At 47.4% G+C, this 16,287-nt stretch overlaps 2 protein-coding genes across 2 annotated transcripts; one reads left to right on the top strand and one right to left on the bottom strand.

Annotated features, from left to right (window-relative positions):
- Window positions 1-462: 462 nt before the first annotated feature.
- Window positions 463-11,141, top strand: TBL3 (transducin beta like 3). Its single transcript, XM_069810499.1, has 22 exons — window positions 463-554; window positions 703-754; window positions 839-931; window positions 1,201-1,248; window positions 1,547-1,688; window positions 2,207-2,291; window positions 2,761-2,928; window positions 3,266-3,341; window positions 3,775-3,871; window positions 4,287-4,483; window positions 4,866-5,007; window positions 5,492-5,550; window positions 6,084-6,187; window positions 6,861-7,011; window positions 7,156-7,386; window positions 8,172-8,242; window positions 8,652-8,808; window positions 9,229-9,287; window positions 9,764-9,867; window positions 10,107-10,178; window positions 10,591-10,749; window positions 10,907-11,141. The coding sequence occupies exons 1-22, from the start codon at window positions 505-507 to the stop codon at window positions 11,017-11,019; spliced, it is 2,430 nt and encodes an 809-aa protein (XP_069666600.1). The 5' UTR covers window positions 463-504; the 3' UTR covers window positions 11,020-11,141.
- A 453-nt stretch (window positions 11,142-11,594) lies between these two features.
- On the bottom strand, window positions 11,595-16,042 carry NOXO1 (NADPH oxidase organizer 1). The gene is made up of 8 exons (XM_069810500.1): window positions 15,857-16,042; window positions 15,318-15,398; window positions 15,127-15,202; window positions 14,445-14,625; window positions 13,992-14,185; window positions 13,584-13,697; window positions 13,188-13,305; window positions 11,595-12,930 (listed from the first exon to the last, which is right to left on the bottom strand). The coding sequence occupies exons 1-8, from the start codon at window positions 15,920-15,922 to the stop codon at window positions 12,276-12,278; spliced, it is 1,485 nt and encodes a 494-aa protein (XP_069666601.1). The 5' UTR covers window positions 15,923-16,042; the 3' UTR covers window positions 11,595-12,275.
- Between the last annotated feature and the right edge of the window lie 245 nt (window positions 16,043-16,287).

Here is a 16,287-nt window from a genome sequence, read left to right on the forward strand (position 1 = left end):
TACCTTCCCGGCTGCGAGTTGCCAGCCCCGGGGCGTGCGGTACGGTGGGCTGCTGCTTCTCCTTCGGCCTCGTTCATTACTCTTGGCCGCTGATGAAGGTGAGCCTGGTAAGGCAAAGGGGATGCTGTAGCGGACGATGACAGAGTACTCGTAGCCGGAGGGCTGTGAGAGGATTCCGTTACTTGTTTTTATGCGCAATAAAAAATGAATTACTTGAAAGCTTGTTCGTCGAGTCTCTTTATTTGTCGTTCCCGTTGTCTAAAAATCCCACTTTTCCTTGTGGTTGGGGCGGGGAGGGAATGCTTAGTTGGGAAGCCGGGGGGGGCGGGGAGGAGTACCGGAAGTAGTTTTGCCTCCATCACGGGCGCCGCCTCCTGCCCGCACCAAAGATGGGGCCGATGTCTTCCCGGTTGTGCGTTACTCGCATGCGCCGGAAGTGGTGGCCTCCCGTAGCAACCGGGAGCGCCGGAAGCAGCCGGCACGCGGAGCGCGGCGGGGTCGGACATGGCGGCGGCGGCGGAGGCCGCTGTCAGCCCTGTGCGCTTCAAGAGCAAGTGAGGAGCGGCCGGGACGCGATGGGATCGCCGGGGCTGGGCGGCTGTGGCGGTGCTTGCCCTGGGGCTTCGCGGTCGGGAGTGAACAGGCCGCCGCAGTTTTGATTTAACGGTCGCTCTGCGATTCTCTTTCTCTTGTTCCTTCCAGCTACGCTGTGTCGAGGAAAATCGAGCCTTTCTACAAAGGAGGGCGAGTCCAGGTACTGAGGCAGCGAGGGGCAGGTTTGGGAATATCTCATCTCCCGGTTCTGTAACGTTCCAGGTTTCCATTCCCTTTTTTCCAGCTAAACCGAGATGGAAAGTTCATGTTTTGCCCCTGTGGGACCAAGCTGAATGTCATCGATGTGGAAACAGGAGCTCTCCACAGCCTCCAGCAGGTGAGGAGATCCAGCCGCTGCTGATGGGCGGTGAGACTGCTGAAGGTTTTCCAAGGCTCCTGGGGGGCTTTACCGCTATCGCCAGCTGTTGATCTAAAGCTCCCAGGACCGAGAAGTGGAGGGGAGGAGGAGAATGGTGCTGAACGCGGGCAGATGCTGTTTGTGTTGTCTGTCTGGCTGTGCTCAGCACAAGCATGTAGAGAAGGGAGCTCTGAGAGCTCTCCATGGGTGGTTTAACCATGGGGTTTTTTTACCTTTTGTTTTTATAGGATGACGAAGAGGATATCAGTTCATTTGCTCTTAGCCCTGATGATGAGGTATGTGTTTGCTTTGTGGTTTTCTGTGCCACTCTGTCAGGCCTCCTGGTAAAGCCAGTGAATGCTGTAGGCTATTCCACCTGGAAGTGCCCTCAGTTTCCAGAGATCTCTGTGGTGTCTTCTCAGGCGCTTCGTCTGTCTCCCCTTCTGGGCTTAAGTCAGACAGAGGAATGCTGAGAGACTGAGCTTTGAGGGTGTCACAGCAGCTGGCATTCCTGTGCTTTGTGCGTAGGCACTGAAAGAAACTGAAACCTAATTGGTAGTTAATCATGCTTTCCTTCGCCTTGCGTTTGCCTAGATCCTTGTGACAGGGAGCCGAGCCCTGTTGCTGAAGCAGTGGAACTGGCAAGAGAACAAGTGTGTTCGCACATGGAAAGCTGTGCACATCGCGCCCGTTGCTAGCATGGCCTTTGACTCTACTTCAACTTTGTTAGCCACAGGTACGGTCCTATTTCACTGTCACATGATGGGAATGATACTGAGTGGCCCTTCTGCTTTTGGATAATATAGCTCAGCTGGGCACAGCCTGAGGTAGTAATCTGAATTCAGATATAATCAAAAGAGCTTTTACTTAGAAGTGACATCTTGACAGACAACAAGATACTTTCAATGTTCTGTCTAAAATAGGTGTAGTAAAACTCTGATAAGTATCAGGCATCTATGAAACGATGCGGCATTGCTATTCTGGTGTAGAACGGGGACTCTTGGAGATGGAGGAGGTCAGGCATGACCTATAACGTAATTGTACTTCAGGTTTAACTCTGAGCAGTCAGGTTTTGCCCAGCTCTCTGAAAGCGTAAGGTGCTCCATGGACTTCTCCTGGTGTGGGTTGTTGTTATTGGATTCGTTTTTCTTTCTGCTCCCTTTACAACCCATGAAATTTTATAGTTGCTGATATGTTGGACCTCGTGTGTCTCTCTCCTCCATAGTTCATTCGTATATGCCCTTCTTTTGTCAGGTGGTTGTGACAGCACCATTAAGATCTGGGATATGATCAAACAGTACTGCACACACAACCTAAAAGGATCTTCGGGAGTTGTACAGTAAGGACGAGTCATACTTGTCAGTCGCTGGCGTTAGTGTGGTGCTTGGACGCTGGGATTGATGTGAAATGTCTTTAGTTAACGGAGTATAAAGGCCCATTCTGAGCAGGTTCTGGGCTCTTCTGCTTCCTAATTTTTGAGATGTCTAGTGAAGGAGCAGGGCTATGACTGACTTTAGTTCAGAGAGGAAACAGTTTGGTCAAGAAATTTGTTGGGATCTAAATGGAGTATCTGTGCTTGCTAGCTGATGTACTTCAACAATGTGGAAAGACTGGCAAAGATCAGTTGTAGATTTTCCTGGTGGGCAGCAGAGGAATGAAATCCTACAAAGAAAGTTCTCTTACAAATTCATGTCAATTGATCTGACAAACTCTTTGTGTAGAATGTATATTTATTTAAAAGTTGGGCTAATGCCAGCATGCCAGATAGTTTATTCCTGTCCTGCTCAAGTGCATCTCCTTCTGTCTAGCCTTGTTGAGTTCCACCCGGATATCTCCCGTCTGCAACTCTTCTCCTCCTCAATTGACTACAAAATCCGTATCTGGGACCTGAATTCCAGCAAGTGTGTTGCTATGCTGGACGGCCACTTCAGTGCTGTCACCTCGCTGGTGTTTGCAGATGGAAATACGCTCGTTAGGTAAAACCTTGTAGAGGCTTAGCCTTTCTCCCATTCACCCTGCCTCTTGCCAGAGACTGGGTGTTTCTGTAGGGTCTGGGAAGGTTCTCCTGTGAGGAGAAGGACTGCTACAAGTGTTCAGTCTTTGCTTGACCATACAAGTGAGTAACTGAGGGTTTCAGCACCTGTGTTTCTGGCAGTATACTGTGTTGCCACATGGAAGGCTGGTGCTTTCTTTCACCTGGGCCTTTTCAGAGAGGTGTTGAACTCCCACAATTCCGAATTTGCATTCAGAGCTTGAGTTCTGAGAACCTAAGTTGAATGGATTTAGCACTGAAACTGCTCTTTTAACTTGCAGTTCTGGCCGTGATAAAATCTGTATGGTGTGGGACCTGAAAACCAGAGAAAGTAAACGAACCGTCCCTGTCTATGAGGTGAAATTGCATTTCATTTATTCCTGTGAGATCCTTTGTCTAGGTCACGGTCCTACAGTACCTCTACCTCTTCAGGTTCCTATATATTGTGAAATCAGGTTTCTCTCCCTTGTACTTTCCCGAGAGCTTAAAACTCTGTGTAAAGCTGTTTATTTTCTTTCTCTCCTTGTTTGGTGTGCTCATGCCTGGGCAGTTTGAGGAAATACATTCCACCAGTGCCTCAGTGCTGGAGGAGGAAGGAAGGACAGTCACATCGAAACTTTTTTCTGTCATTGTATCTGCTTGCCTGTTCTCAGTAACCATGCAGTCTGGGGCAGTGGAGTGTGGTGTGTGTGCGTCTATCGGCACTAGCAGGCTATTGCACAGCTCTGGCTGCTGAAATGGGACTCTGGTCCCTTGCACTCAGCTTTGTATTTTGCCAACTCTCTTGCAGAGCGTGGAAGCTGCCATCTTGTTACCTGGAAAGGGAGATTTCTCTCAACTGGGTGTGAAGAAGCAGGGGTTGCACTTTATCACAGCTGGCAGCAAAGGTGAGTGTCCTGGCATGTTGCTGCCACATTTGTAGGCTGAGGAAAGATGGTACTTAAGACACTGCATTGCCATTATTCCTGGGATGTACGTTCTTTGTGTGGCCGAAGCCTTGGGCTGAACTCCTGAGGGCTGGAGAGCACAGCCTTCTGGCTCCCTCTGACAGTAGTGTATGAGCAGGATTGATCAGGCATGCTGGGAGCTTTAACTAGGTATGTTTTCAAACTGCAAAAAAGTTTGATTTGGAGAAAAACCTTGTGGCCTTCGTGCTCCTGTGATTGGATCTCTTCACAGTCCTGCTTTAAAGCTATGTACCTTTTTCCAGTAGGCAAGGCCAGGGTTTGTTTTATATTCTTTGGAGAATTGCTGTGTAAAATGGTGGCTTTGACAGATAATTTGTATCATCATTTTTGTTAGGCATCCTGAAAGTTTGGGAAGTTGCCACAGCTGCTTGTGTATACACCCAGCCTGTGCCCTTTGAGTTGAAGGAGGAGGCCAGCGAGCGCAGTCTCACCCAGTGCATGCTTGTGCCTGAGAGAAATGAGATTGTCACAGTGTCTGTGGAACACAACATTGTTTTCTATGACGCTCAAACTCTTCAGCTCAGGAAGCAGGTAACAACCCTCAGCCTCCCTTTTCCTGTTCCTTTGTCCGTACTTTTGAGGATCAGCTCTGCTTTGGGTGAAAGCTTTGTCTAGCGGTGCTCTTGTGTCCTGCCTGTTCTTGAATTGTTCCTTGGTTACAAGCCAGAAAGCCAATTTCACTGGTGGGGTTTTTTGGAGGAATATTGCACAGAGACAAACATAGGAAAAAGAAAGCAGAACAGGCCTAGCCAGAAATCCCTCCTGTGCTCTGGCTTATGTCTAATAAGATTTTTACATGCAGTATTAAATGAAAGGTAGCAGTAATGCAGCCTCACTGAGTGTGGTGCCATTTGGCACTTCTCTAACCATCTGACTTCTCCCTGTTAAACTGTTTCTATTCTGCCATCCTCAGCTTGCAGGTTACAATGATGAGGTTCTGGATGTGAAGTTCCTTGGGCCTGGTGATTCTCACATTGTTGTGGCTACCAACAGTCCTCAGCTGAAAGTGTTTGAACTGGCAACATCACACTGCCAGATCCTCTATGGCCACACAGGTGTGTGTGCTCAGCTTGGATGTGGGTGGGTGGGAGGTGTGCAAGTATTTCTTTATCCAGCTTCTTTCACAACTCTTACGTGGAGGCTGGAGTCCTTGAGTTCTCTCTGGAACGGCATCACAACAGGTTTTGGAGTTGTGTGGAGAAAGGATATATTATGCTGTCTTGGTTTTGCAGACACTAATTTTCTTTTTCCAGGTCTGTCAGTTCAGTCCCTCTCAGTAACAGTGAGATCAATTTAAATTGGAGCTAAAGATGTAGGTTCGTGAGTGTGAGCTCTGAATGCAGTTTTGTGGCTGCAAGTGACAGACTTGCACCAATGCCATAAGCAGCCAGTCACTCCGTAGTGAGTGTGGATATATTGTGTTCCAAGTGTCCCAAACCTTCCCCCAGTCAGTAAGCAGTGGACTCATTAATTCACACATTTCTGTTGTCCTATTTCAGTATTACTTTGCATCCAGCTGTTTTTTGCTTATCTGTCTAGAAACAATTCTTGCTTTGGATGTCTTCAGGAAAGGCCTGATGTTCGTCAGCTGTGCTAAGGTGTGTTAGTTTTCCTCATTTAATGAAACTCTTCATTTCTAGTGATCTTTATGGGCAGAGTTGTATTCCTTTTTGGTGATCCAGAAAGGGCTTTTATTCAGATGGAATTCCTGTCTGCTACATACCCCAAATACAAGGTTCTTCCACTATCCCTTTTTAATTGTCCCTGGGGAAATGCGATTGATTGTATTGTATTAGCCCAAAAGGAGATGTCTCATTCTCCAAGCATCTTGCTCTTGCATTAGAGTTCAGACATGTCATTAGTGTGAGACTGATGGGGAGCTGTGCGTAAAAACTGTGTTGGAAGAAAAGGTGCCAACTGCCCTGATATACCCAGAAATAAACCTCCATGCTGGAATCCCAGCCTGCAGTGCACCCTGCTTGGCTGTGTCTGCCCTTCCCTGCTCTGATAAATGCAGGCAAAGGTTCAATCTTGAAAATAAGTGAATAGTCATGCTCACAGATGTGGTGAATGCATGGGGAACTGATCACTTGTCAAAAAGCACAGCAGTTTCTGTCCTTTCCCATTACAGGACAAAAGCCTTCGAGTCTGGCGGATGAACAAAGATGGAAGGGTGATCTGTGTTGCCCAAGGATTGGGTCATGCGCATGGGGTAGGCGCTGTCTCTTGCTCAAGGTAAAAAAAAAAAATCAGACAAGGGTTTCCCTTTGCAAATGTTGAGTCATGGCTGCTTTGCTGATCCTCACAGTGAATGTTTTGGTGGATGCCTGCCTCTGAGCCCTGCTGTTTCTCATTCTTGGTCCCAGCTTGCCATGGTGCTCCAAGTTTGAAGGAAGAATGATTTTTTTTTTTCTTGGATGCACATCTGTCTATCCATAGGTTTGCATTTCTTTGTCAGTCTAACTCCTGGTTGCCTGAAAGAGCAGCAGCTGGATAAGTTGCCAGATAAAGCTTGAGTGATCTGGAGAGGAGGGTTGGGGAGTGAAGGGAAAGTGTCTGTAAAGGTGCTTGTTTGAATAGCATGTCTGTTTATCAGCTTTTCTCCTTTCTTTGTGCTGCCTAACAGTCTGGAAGTCCAGCTTGCCTGTTCAAGAGCTGCAGTATACCTTTGTCTGTAAATGAAGAGAGGTAGCAGTGTTCTTGGCTAATGTCTGAATTACTGGAGGCTGTGCCAGGGACCTAAGTAAAATGAACGACAGCTTGAAAAAACATTAAGGCACTCTGTTTCACATCCCAGCAGAGTGACTGAATGTGTGTAGATCCCAGTAGGGGAGGAGAAGGCCTTTTTTTCTGTGCAGGGGAAGCCACTGTTTTGCTTCCTTACACTTGACATTTTTATTCCTTTCAGACTGAAAGAAAGCTTCATAGTAACCAGCAGCCAGGACTGCACAATCAAGATCTGGAATATCCCAGAATCCCTCACTTCCAAAGCAAAAGCAGCCTTGATCTCCAGTCCAGAAACCCTTCATGCAAAAGTGACTGAGAGGGGTCATGACAAGGTAAAGCTCTGCCTGACATTAGAACATGCTTTTAGTACTTAAATCTTTCTCTCCTGTGTTGCACCCTACATTTATTACCTGTCCAACAGTTAGAGCGAAGACTTGAACTGCTTTGCGCTCTCTGTACTTCTGTGACTTCTCTAGGACATAAACAGCGTGGCAGTTTCTCCAAATGACAAGCTGATTGCCACAGGCTCGCAGGATCGGCTGGCCAAGCTGTGGTCCTGTTCTGATTGCTCTTTGCTGGGTGTCTTCACTGGACATAAGCGTGGAATCTGGTGCGTGCAGTTCTCCCCAGTGGATCAGGTCTTGGCCACCTCTTCAGCAGATGGGACGCTGAAGCTCTGGGGTCTTCGGGACTTCAGCTGTCTGAAGGTAATGAGAACTCAGACTGCCCCTTGCTCTAGGCAACCTGTGCATGCTACAGGGATTAATTAAGGCTGCTTCAAAAAAGAACGTGCTAGTTAATGCAGCTGAAATGTAGCAACATGGCCATGCTGAAGGAAGAGCTATCCAGGTCTAGCCTTGTTCTCCAGGATCTTGGATCTGTGAGCCGCATGCAAAGCTCCAGGACAAAAGCATTCGCACAGTGCTCAAGTGATCTTTCTCTTCTAGCTAACCAATGAGCAACGTGGTTGATCACAGGGGAAAAGCACATTCACACTATTGAAAGAAAGGTGGCTTTGCCTGACACAGCTGAGGCCATTAAAGCATGCACATTTAAATTTCAGACTCGCTCTTCGTAGCAGAGCTATCTTTCCGGCCCAGTAGTGTCTCACTAAGACCATGAGAAGGCAGTTGTGAACTGTGCCATGTTCTGCCCAGCAGTGTTACCTCACTGAATGGGTGCTTCATGCAGTGGCAGGGGAATCGACCTTTTGGGGAGATAGCCTATGCAGCTGGCGTCACCATTCAGACCATTTGCAATATGACCCCGGGCAACAAGATTAAGCAAGCAGGTTGTCTGAAGAAAGGGTATTGGGGACCAGTCATTTCCTACTGCCCTTTGAACCTACAGTAAAAGTCCCAAGGATAGAGGCTGCTTTTTGGAATTTACCTATTTGGGCTTTAGGAGTAACTATTATCCTATTGAAAGAGGACTCTCTCAAAAGGCCTGGCAACAACTCTTAACACTTTTGAGCTTCCTTTCTGTTTTCCAGACCTTTGAAGGTCATGATGCCTCTGTACTGAAGATCATTTTTGTAAGCCGAGGAACACAACTGCTCAGTAGGTAAGTGCCTGCACCAGGAGTCTAGAGGAAGATGCCAAAACTAATCAGAAGAGAAATCTCTTAGCTGGTATGAGCAGCAAGAGGGAAGAGTCTTGTGTAAAGGATTTAGGTTTGGAAAGACTGATAAGAAGATGCCATGTTAATGCCAAGCTTTCTGCAGGGGCTGACTTATCTTCCTCTTCTCCAGTTACGCTGGGGATTCTAGTTAGCTGCTGTGACATTGCTGGGTTGGTGACACACACTATAGTTAGGCAGAGCTAAGGGTGCCTCTCATCCTGGACATGTTTGGTTAGTTCTGCTCCTGTGTGAAAGGCATTGAAATGGGACAAGTTTCTCTGATATTTGAGGTGGGGCAGGGTGAGAATGGATCTATCCAGTGATTCTTTGTGTTGTGTTTCTCTTCCAAAAGTGGTTCCGATGGTCTCTTAAAGCTCTGGACAATTAAAACAAATGAGTGCGTGAAAACGTTAGATGGTCATGAAGATAAAATCTGGGGTCTTCACTCCAACAAGCAAGATGATATGGTTGTGACAGCATCCAGTGACTCCTGCGTCATGCTGTGGAAGGTGCAGTACGGGGTCTTTCTGTGTTTCCTCTGTGGGTTGGTAATCAGAATGCAGTTGGAGAGCTCAGGATCCCAGTGGCTTGTTCCTCACTGTTCCAACATGACACGTGCTCTCATCATTTTCTGCACTTTGAAATTGGGTCAGTAAGGCATATCTTGGGGTTTGGGGGGGAGGGTGGCCATACTGTATCTCCCCACTTGATGTTGTAAAAGGAACAGCAGATGGGCCTCAGCAGCCTGCCCTGCTGGTGTTCTAAAGGTGGTTTGGAGGGATGCTGCAAGTTGCTGGATTTAACACTTAAATTACTTGACCTAGAGATCTTGCTGCAGAAACTGGTCTCCTAATCGCTTGATGGCTAAATAAAAATTCATCTGTATTAAAGCAAGATCTGACAAAGTTGTATCCTGGTTTTTTTTATAGGATGTCACTGAAATTGAAGAGAAAGAAGCGCAAGCTAAACAGGAGGAGCAGATTATGAAGTAAGTTGATCTTGTGCAATAATGAGCTGTGAAAGGCAAACTGTCCAGTGATACTGTCCACACCTAGAGCCATCCAGCTCTATCTAATCCGAATATTACATCATTTAGCTATTTAGAGGCTGTCAAGGCACAATTGTCTCCTGTACTTTGTAGTTTATCTTTAGTTCCTGATACTGTCAGCTTGATAATTGATTAGTTTTATGTTTATGCACTGCTAAGAGAAGCAAAGTCAAACTGCTGAAACCTACTTTCACTTTCTCCTGCTTCAGCCAGCACTGAATAGTTCAGGGAGCCCTTGAATGTGCCAGGGTAATTATCTGCATGAGGGCACTGAGGCATTCATTGGCAAGCAGTATTGACTTTTTGGCGTTAAACCTCTGCACACTATTATTGCTAAATCTGCTACTTTCTGTATAGCGTTTTTTTCGACCAACCAAATATTTGTCTTGCTCTCTTGACCCTGATTTGTCTTCCAGAGAGCAAGAGCTTTCTAACCTGCTTCATGAGAAAAAATATCTCAAAGCTTTAGGGTTGGCAATCTCTCTGGATCGTCCGCACACAGTGTTGATGGTGGTCAAAGGTGAGTCCACACTGTGCTCTGAAGGCGTTTTTCTGCCCTCTCTGCTTTCCAGAATGTCTCTGCCAGGTAGATGACAACTACAAAGTCTAATTGTCTGAAAGCCTCAGTTTTCCCTTTCTCTTATGACTCCCCTTTTCTTAAGTGAAATCACCCCAGAGAAGCAATGGTCTCCCTGCTTCTCAGCTCATGGGTGTGTGGACTGGACTCTTTTATGGACTATTCATTTCTTTTCTCTGCAGCCATCCTCAAGGAAACTGACGGGAGAAAGCACTTGGAAGAGAACATTGTTCGGCTCCGGAAGGATCAGAAAGGTTTGTTGCAACATGGTTTAAGTGCTAAATAACCTTTCAGGTTAGGGGCTTGTTTTCTCAACTGAAATTAAAAGGAGAAGAATCTCCCTAGACTCAGCGTTTAGCACTAAGCTCTTGCCACCCTTGAGCAGGACTACTGCCCACGGCAGCTGCTTTGTTACGGTGCTACTTGTGGTGCACACCAGCAACTGCTCTGAGCTGTGCAAGTGGCTTTGCCTGGCCTTACCACCCCCTTGTTTAGGACGTCCCTGTGGCAGCTCAGGAAATGGTTCTGTCTGTAGTTGTTCTGTCTCTCTGGGCTTGTCAGTCACGGTGTGTGGGAGCTGAACCGCTCTGTAAGAGAGAAGAGATGCTTTCTAACTTGGTGTCTCCTGCGTGCCAGCACCTGTGTACAAATTTCCTTCCTCCTTAGAGGCGGTGTTAACATTTTTGGTGACGTGGAATACAAACTCGCGAAACTGCCACGAGGCCCAAGCTGTCATGGAAACCCTCCTGAAGCATGAAGCACCGGATAGCCTGCTGCAGTACTCGGGCATTAAATCTGCTGTGGAGTCCCTGCTGCCTTACACTGGTGAGTCACGCTGCAGGGATGGGCTGAGCCTCAGGTCTCCTCCTGTCTTGTCAATATTCCCTCTTTGCCTTGGTCTGAAGAGAAGAGAGACTTTTGCACCCTGTTCTGGTGAGCTTTCTCTCCTGTGATGCTCATCATTGCATTTCTCTCTTTGCAGAGCGCCATTTTCAGAGACTGAGCCGATTGCTACAGGCCTCCATGTTCATTGATTTCATGTGGCAAAACATGAGGCTGGCTGATGTGTCCCAGCAGGAAGATGTGACTTTGTGACCCTCCTCCCACCAGTTGCTCCTTCTGGAGGGGAGAGTCTGAACTGCTTTCCCACCAGGTGTGGCAACTGGAATATTCCTGTATTTTATAATAAATTTTTAAAGTTTGAATTTCTAAAACAAGTCCAGCATCCAGTCTCCTTGGGGTTTAATGAGAGGGAAGGGTCATTTCTTTGGCCAAGCTCTGGTTTCCCTTTGTATTTTCACCCCTGAATTTTGAGGCCCAGATACTTCAACAAGACTTAGTTTGGAGAAAAGGCAGAACCTGGCTCTGGACAAGCAGTTGGTGTTTACTGGGGATTTAAAGACTTTACAGAGTGGAGAGAGGCTACTGGTGATGTCATATCACATCCCAAAGCCCAGCTAGGCAGTGTGTATTAATCAGTGTTGTGGCACCGAATATTTTCTTTGCTTGGGCAAAATGCAGCCTTGGCCAAGGCAGGTTTCTTGCCTGTGCCTGGCCTGAACGTTAACACCTGGGAGGGAGATAAACGCAATTTTGATTCCCCAGCTGGCAAATTTTTGAAGTATAAAAAACAAGCAGTCTTTGTAGATATTTATGTGTATTTTATTTTAGAGACAAAAACCACCTCACAAGTTGGTTAAATTGTTTCAAAAAAATTAACAGATACCTAGGAGAATAACTAAAATTAAAGGTAGCAATCTATATAAGAGTCTTAAGTTTTCCTGTAACTATTTTTCTAACTCAATTCTAGCAAATGAGTTTAGGATGAGAACTGGTGTGAGTTTCAGTAACAATCAGACCCCCTTGAAAGAGGAATGTTTTGTTCGTAAGAATGAGCTCTGGCCCCCTTACTCAGTTGAGAAACAAGCTGCTGTACTACAACCACTTTTGTTTCTGTGCCTGCACAGACGTCACTGCAGGGAACAGTCAGAGATATGAGGTTCCTAGCCAACAGATTATTTTTTTTTTTGTTCTCGCAGCCATTCAGCAGATCCCCTGATGAGTTAAACCACTAAAACCTCTCCTGCTAACTCCAGTAAATCCCCTCCTGGGTCCCCAGCCTCCCAGTGCAAGCTGCAGCACAAATCGCTGTTACCCAGGGAGGCAACGTCTACATGCATGTTCCCTCAGGATCTAACAGTGTCCTTGGAAAGCGACAGTCCCAAGCCCTGATGCTCCCTGTGCCACTGCCCACGGCTCCTGCAGGACTTTGGTGAGGAGCGTGCCTGGCTCGGTTGTGGTGCTGGCCCAGGGCTGGGTCTGTGCCCGCCCCCCCCAACTCCCCAGGGGCACTAGTGCACACTCTGGAGAGGGAGCAGAGCCTGGAGGGCCGGCCGGGAAGAAGACTGCTGTACGGCTCGCTTCGTGACGGTGCTGCACTTCTGGAGGATCTCGTGGGCTGAGGGGCGCGCAGGCACCTTGGGGACAGAAGCGGCCAAGTCTGGGTCAGTGAGGGAGTAACTTAGATCAGCCGCAGATGACTCCACAAAGCCAGAATCGTTCCTGTCCTTGTGGGTGAGGCGTGGAGACTTGCTGCTGTGCGTGGCCAAGGCATGTCCCATGGGAGAGCTCCTGGCCTGCTCGACTTCGGGCAGAGATCTTGACAAGTCAGGCTTCCAGCTCAGCCGGCCACCCTGCTCGCTGCTGCTCCCCGAGCTGAGGGACAAGCTGTCTGACTCCAGGTCTGGGGTGGAGCTGGCCCTGGGCAGAGACTGTGATCTGCTTCTCTGAGAGCTCATGTCCTCTTCAGTCCGGTCAAGGGAAGAGCAAGCCTGAACCCTGTGCTGTCCTGCAGCCTCACCCCGCGGCTGGGGAGCCGTCAGGGAGGAGCAGAGGTTCGGGGTGGAGACGTTGAGCCCACAGCTTATGATGGTCTGGAGCTTGTGGTGAGGATTCTTGTAGGGCTGGAGGCACATGGAGGGCATGTAGCCGGTACGGCCGTTGTATCTGAGGGGGGAGGATGAAAAGGAACATTGAGAAGAGCCCTTCTCCCAGTTCAGACCACAGGGAGGGAGCAGAGCACCCAGGGGACTCAGCCCAATGCTGTACACAGGGCATGAAGAAGGGGAAAACCATCCCTAGCCAAGGGCAGTCAACTCAGGGGGAGCCCCTTTGCACCCTGATTGTGGAGGAGCAGGCAAGAAGCACCTGCAGCAGGTAACCGGCTCCCTCAGGGAGCGAGCGCTTCGGAAAAGCCTCCTTACCGGATCAGCCACCAGCCATTGTCAGATTTCCTGACCACCTCCACGATGACACCATTGTTCAGCGAGAGCTCGTCTGCCTTCTGGGACTCATAGGCCTGCACAACAAAGTACAGGCTGCCTGCAGAGAGAAGGGGGAGGTTGGTTTCGCCTTGCGGAGAAAATGCCTCCATCCCTGTGACAGACCAGCTCAGCAGCCCTGGGGAGCAAGTGAGAGCTGCAGGGCAAGTGTCCCTGTGAGTGACTGATTTGCTCAGAGACCCTGCTGGTGGCAGGGCTCATCAGAAAAGTCAGAGATCCAGGCAGGGACTCCAAGCAATGGTTAAAGTGGCAGGGTTTTTTTCAGAACTCATTTTTTGAAGGCAGAATGTGGTGTCCCAGGATCAGAAGCATACTTACCCTCCTCATTTGAGCTCAAGGCATTCTGGATGTCCTTGTGGACGTCAATCTCTTCCAGGTACGAGGCTGGGAACCAGGCTATCTGCTTGTCTGCGTTTTCCACTAGCCACCATCCTGCAGCAAACAGCAAAAAAAAAGGTTTTTAACAGCCTGCAAGTAGACAGATGACCATAGTCCCCGGGTAGGGGCTGCTCTGCCACAAGAGACAGGCGGGACACTCTGCAGAGTAGCTCAGTGCCTGGCCAATGCCATACTGACACTTTGTTCCTTCCTCCCATGTAAAGCCAGGTAAGCACACATATGCAAACACCCACCCACACCTGTGATGCTACTGACTCAGTATTTGCCAAGCTATGAATCAATCTACACCATCCATCCCTGAAACAGAAGAATCCCTATCAAACATACCAGTCATGTCCTTGATTAGCACTTCAACAATTTCCTTCTTAGCAACTTTGAAAGTCTTGTTCTTTGTGTCTTTGGTTTCAAAGGTTTCGATGCACCTGTAGCTCTGGGATGCCTGGGGATGTGTAATAGAGGAGAGCTGCTGCCGTGGCTGGTTTTTCTTTTCCGCTCCAATTTCTGATGGCATTATCACAACACTGAAAAGTAAAGTTTAATATCGGTTTACTGAAAACTCACTGAAGGTTGAGTTTAGTATTGATTTTGGTAAAATCATCTATGCAATAAGCTAAGAAAAGCTTAGGCATCAGAAACACAAACATGCGTTAAAGCATTCAGTAGAACTTCCCTGCTCTGCTGCCCTGGTATGTAACCGCTGTTTCTCTTCTACCCATATTCTATAACATTTCTGTTTCATGAAGATACATGCAAACAAAAAATACAAATATGATTTCATACCTGTTTTCAGGAAAGGAGGGATCTAGGTCTTGGGTCTGTGCCTTGAAAAACTGAATCACATCTTCACCCTGAGAGATTTTAGCATCCGTTTTCAGCAGCTCCTGGGAGTAAGTTTCCAGCAGTTTCAGTATCTCCAGGCACCTGTTCAGCTTCCCACTCTTCCTCTGCTTCACATTTGCATCTTTAAAATAACAGGAGCAAAGTTGGTGTAAGACAACAACGGATCTGGATGTCTTGAGAGCAGCATCTTTTGCCTGAAGATGGGGGTGCCCTCACCTACCACCCTTACCCGCAAAAGCCCAAACTGTAAGAAGCCGAGACAGCAGCTGTCTCTGCCTCCCTATCATTTTCGATAGTGCCTGATACAATTTTTAAATATCTAAAATTTATCCTTGTTCACATTTAAATGTTGCAAGCAGCTCTGGGCCAATATTTAAAGTGTAATATTAATTTACCAAGTGCAATTATCTATTAAAAAAAAAGTCTTTCTGGGTTATTTTAAGTCTGTAATAGACCCAAGCACATTGATGCAACCCAGCAGTACCATGCCATGAGCAGGAGCAAACTGTTAATCTGTTCCAGAGGAGGTCAGACTCAGAGACTGAAGTCTATGTCATCGGTTACAACTGTCCCTGACAGCTCTGTCGTGTTTGTTGGTCCATCAGAGATTTGTTCTCCTTACCTTTAAACCTGGGTATTGTCCGGTCAGATCTCCTGAGTGAGCCACTCTCGATGGGGAATTTTCTCTTCAGCTCTTTCTAAAAGTGAGGAGAAGGAGAGAATAGTGGTGCTTCGCAGCCCTGACACATAGCTGGGCTCCTTTTCCCCCTCCCCAGGACAGGAATCGTATTTTTCAGGGAAATATTCACTTACATGGAACCTCTTAAAGTCTTCAAATGTCCGGTAGATGAGAATGTTGTTCTGATCTGACCAAGACACAAACATCATGTAGTTCTGAAAAAAACAAAAGGGAAAAGAAGTGCATTTTTTTAAATTACAATGTTCAATATTGGATGCTTTCAAGCAATCAGCATTTGCCAGGATCTGTGGTTTAGTTCTGGCTTCAGGCTGCAAGACTGTCACATTAAAAAATTAAGTTAAACACTAGACCTACAAAAATATTTCCTTAATTTTAGAGTCCCAAATGGGTAATCATTGTTAAAACTGGAAGAATTTTATGACACTGTGAACAGAAAGAGAGCAGCATGGAAGATAACCATTTTCTTATGATATTAAGCCCATTAAAAAACAAGTCCAAGACCCCGGTCCTAGATCACAAGGCTGTGATCCCAATACTGTGGGGAAATGAGCAAGTATACCCCTGTAAGAATAATTCAAAAAGCCCTCTAGTTTCCCGATTTGTAAATATTTAAGGAGGAAAAAAACCCCCAACAAAAAAAGCATTAAAGTACCTTCTGCTTTCTGCATTGCATCAAGCCTACAGCCTTCACATCCACTGGGTACCTGCCGCAGCTCATCTTCCCCAAGCCTGCTCCTCCCTCCCCAGGGCAACTGGAGGCTGAGCAGAGATGCAGCTCCGGGCACGACTCCCGTGTTTAAATATGCTGAAGATGGAGGCAGGGCACAGGCATTCCCGAGCTTCCTCCTCCACCCAGTAACGCCGGCAGAAATTCCGTAATTTGGCAAACTACCGTGTGCCTTTTACCTGCCCCCCTGCTTGTAACATGCAAATACTTTGGAGTGCAGATGGCAAGGCCATAGTTCAGAGAGCTGGGGAGGAGAAGCATCTTATCACATCCTTGCTAGAATAATGCCGGGAAGTGAGCCTGGCCCTGCGACTGAGTCAGTTCATCTTCCCTGGCTGTCTGGGAGGTCACTGGGG

The sequence above is a fragment of the Haliaeetus albicilla genome, chromosome 22 (assembly GCF_947461875.1).
Source record: "Haliaeetus albicilla chromosome 22, bHalAlb1.1, whole genome shotgun sequence".
Taxonomy (NCBI): Eukaryota; Metazoa; Chordata; class Aves; order Accipitriformes; family Accipitridae; genus Haliaeetus; species Haliaeetus albicilla.

What these genes read in the sequence shown, in the direction of transcription:
- TBL3 (XM_069810499.1), top strand. Translation starts at nt 505, where the DNA reads ATGGCGGCGGCGGCGGAGGCCGCTGTCAGCCCTGTGCGCTTCAAGAGC. An exon ending in GATCCTCTATGGCCACACAG is followed by an intron (nt 5,008 to 5,491) that starts GTGTGTGTGCTC and finishes TTATCTGTCTAG; the next exon opens with AAACAATTCTTGCTTTGGAT. An exon ending in GTCCCTGCTGCCTTACACTG is followed by an intron (nt 10,750 to 10,906) that starts GTGAGTCACGCT and finishes CTCTCTTTGCAG; the next exon opens with AGCGCCATTTTCAGAGACTG.
- NOXO1 (XM_069810500.1), bottom strand. Translation starts at nt 15,922, where the DNA reads ATGAGCTGCGGCAGGTACCCAGTGGATGTGAAGGCTGTAGGCTTGATG. An exon ending in TGCAATGCAGAAAGCAGAAG is followed by an intron (nt 15,399 to 15,856) that starts GTACTTTAATGC and finishes TGTTTTTTTCAG; the next exon opens with AACTACATGATGTTTGTGTC. An exon ending in GACAATACCCAGGTTTAAAG is followed by an intron (nt 14,626 to 15,126) that starts GTAAGGAGAACA and finishes GTTATTTTAAAG; the next exon opens with ATGCAAATGTGAAGCAGAGG.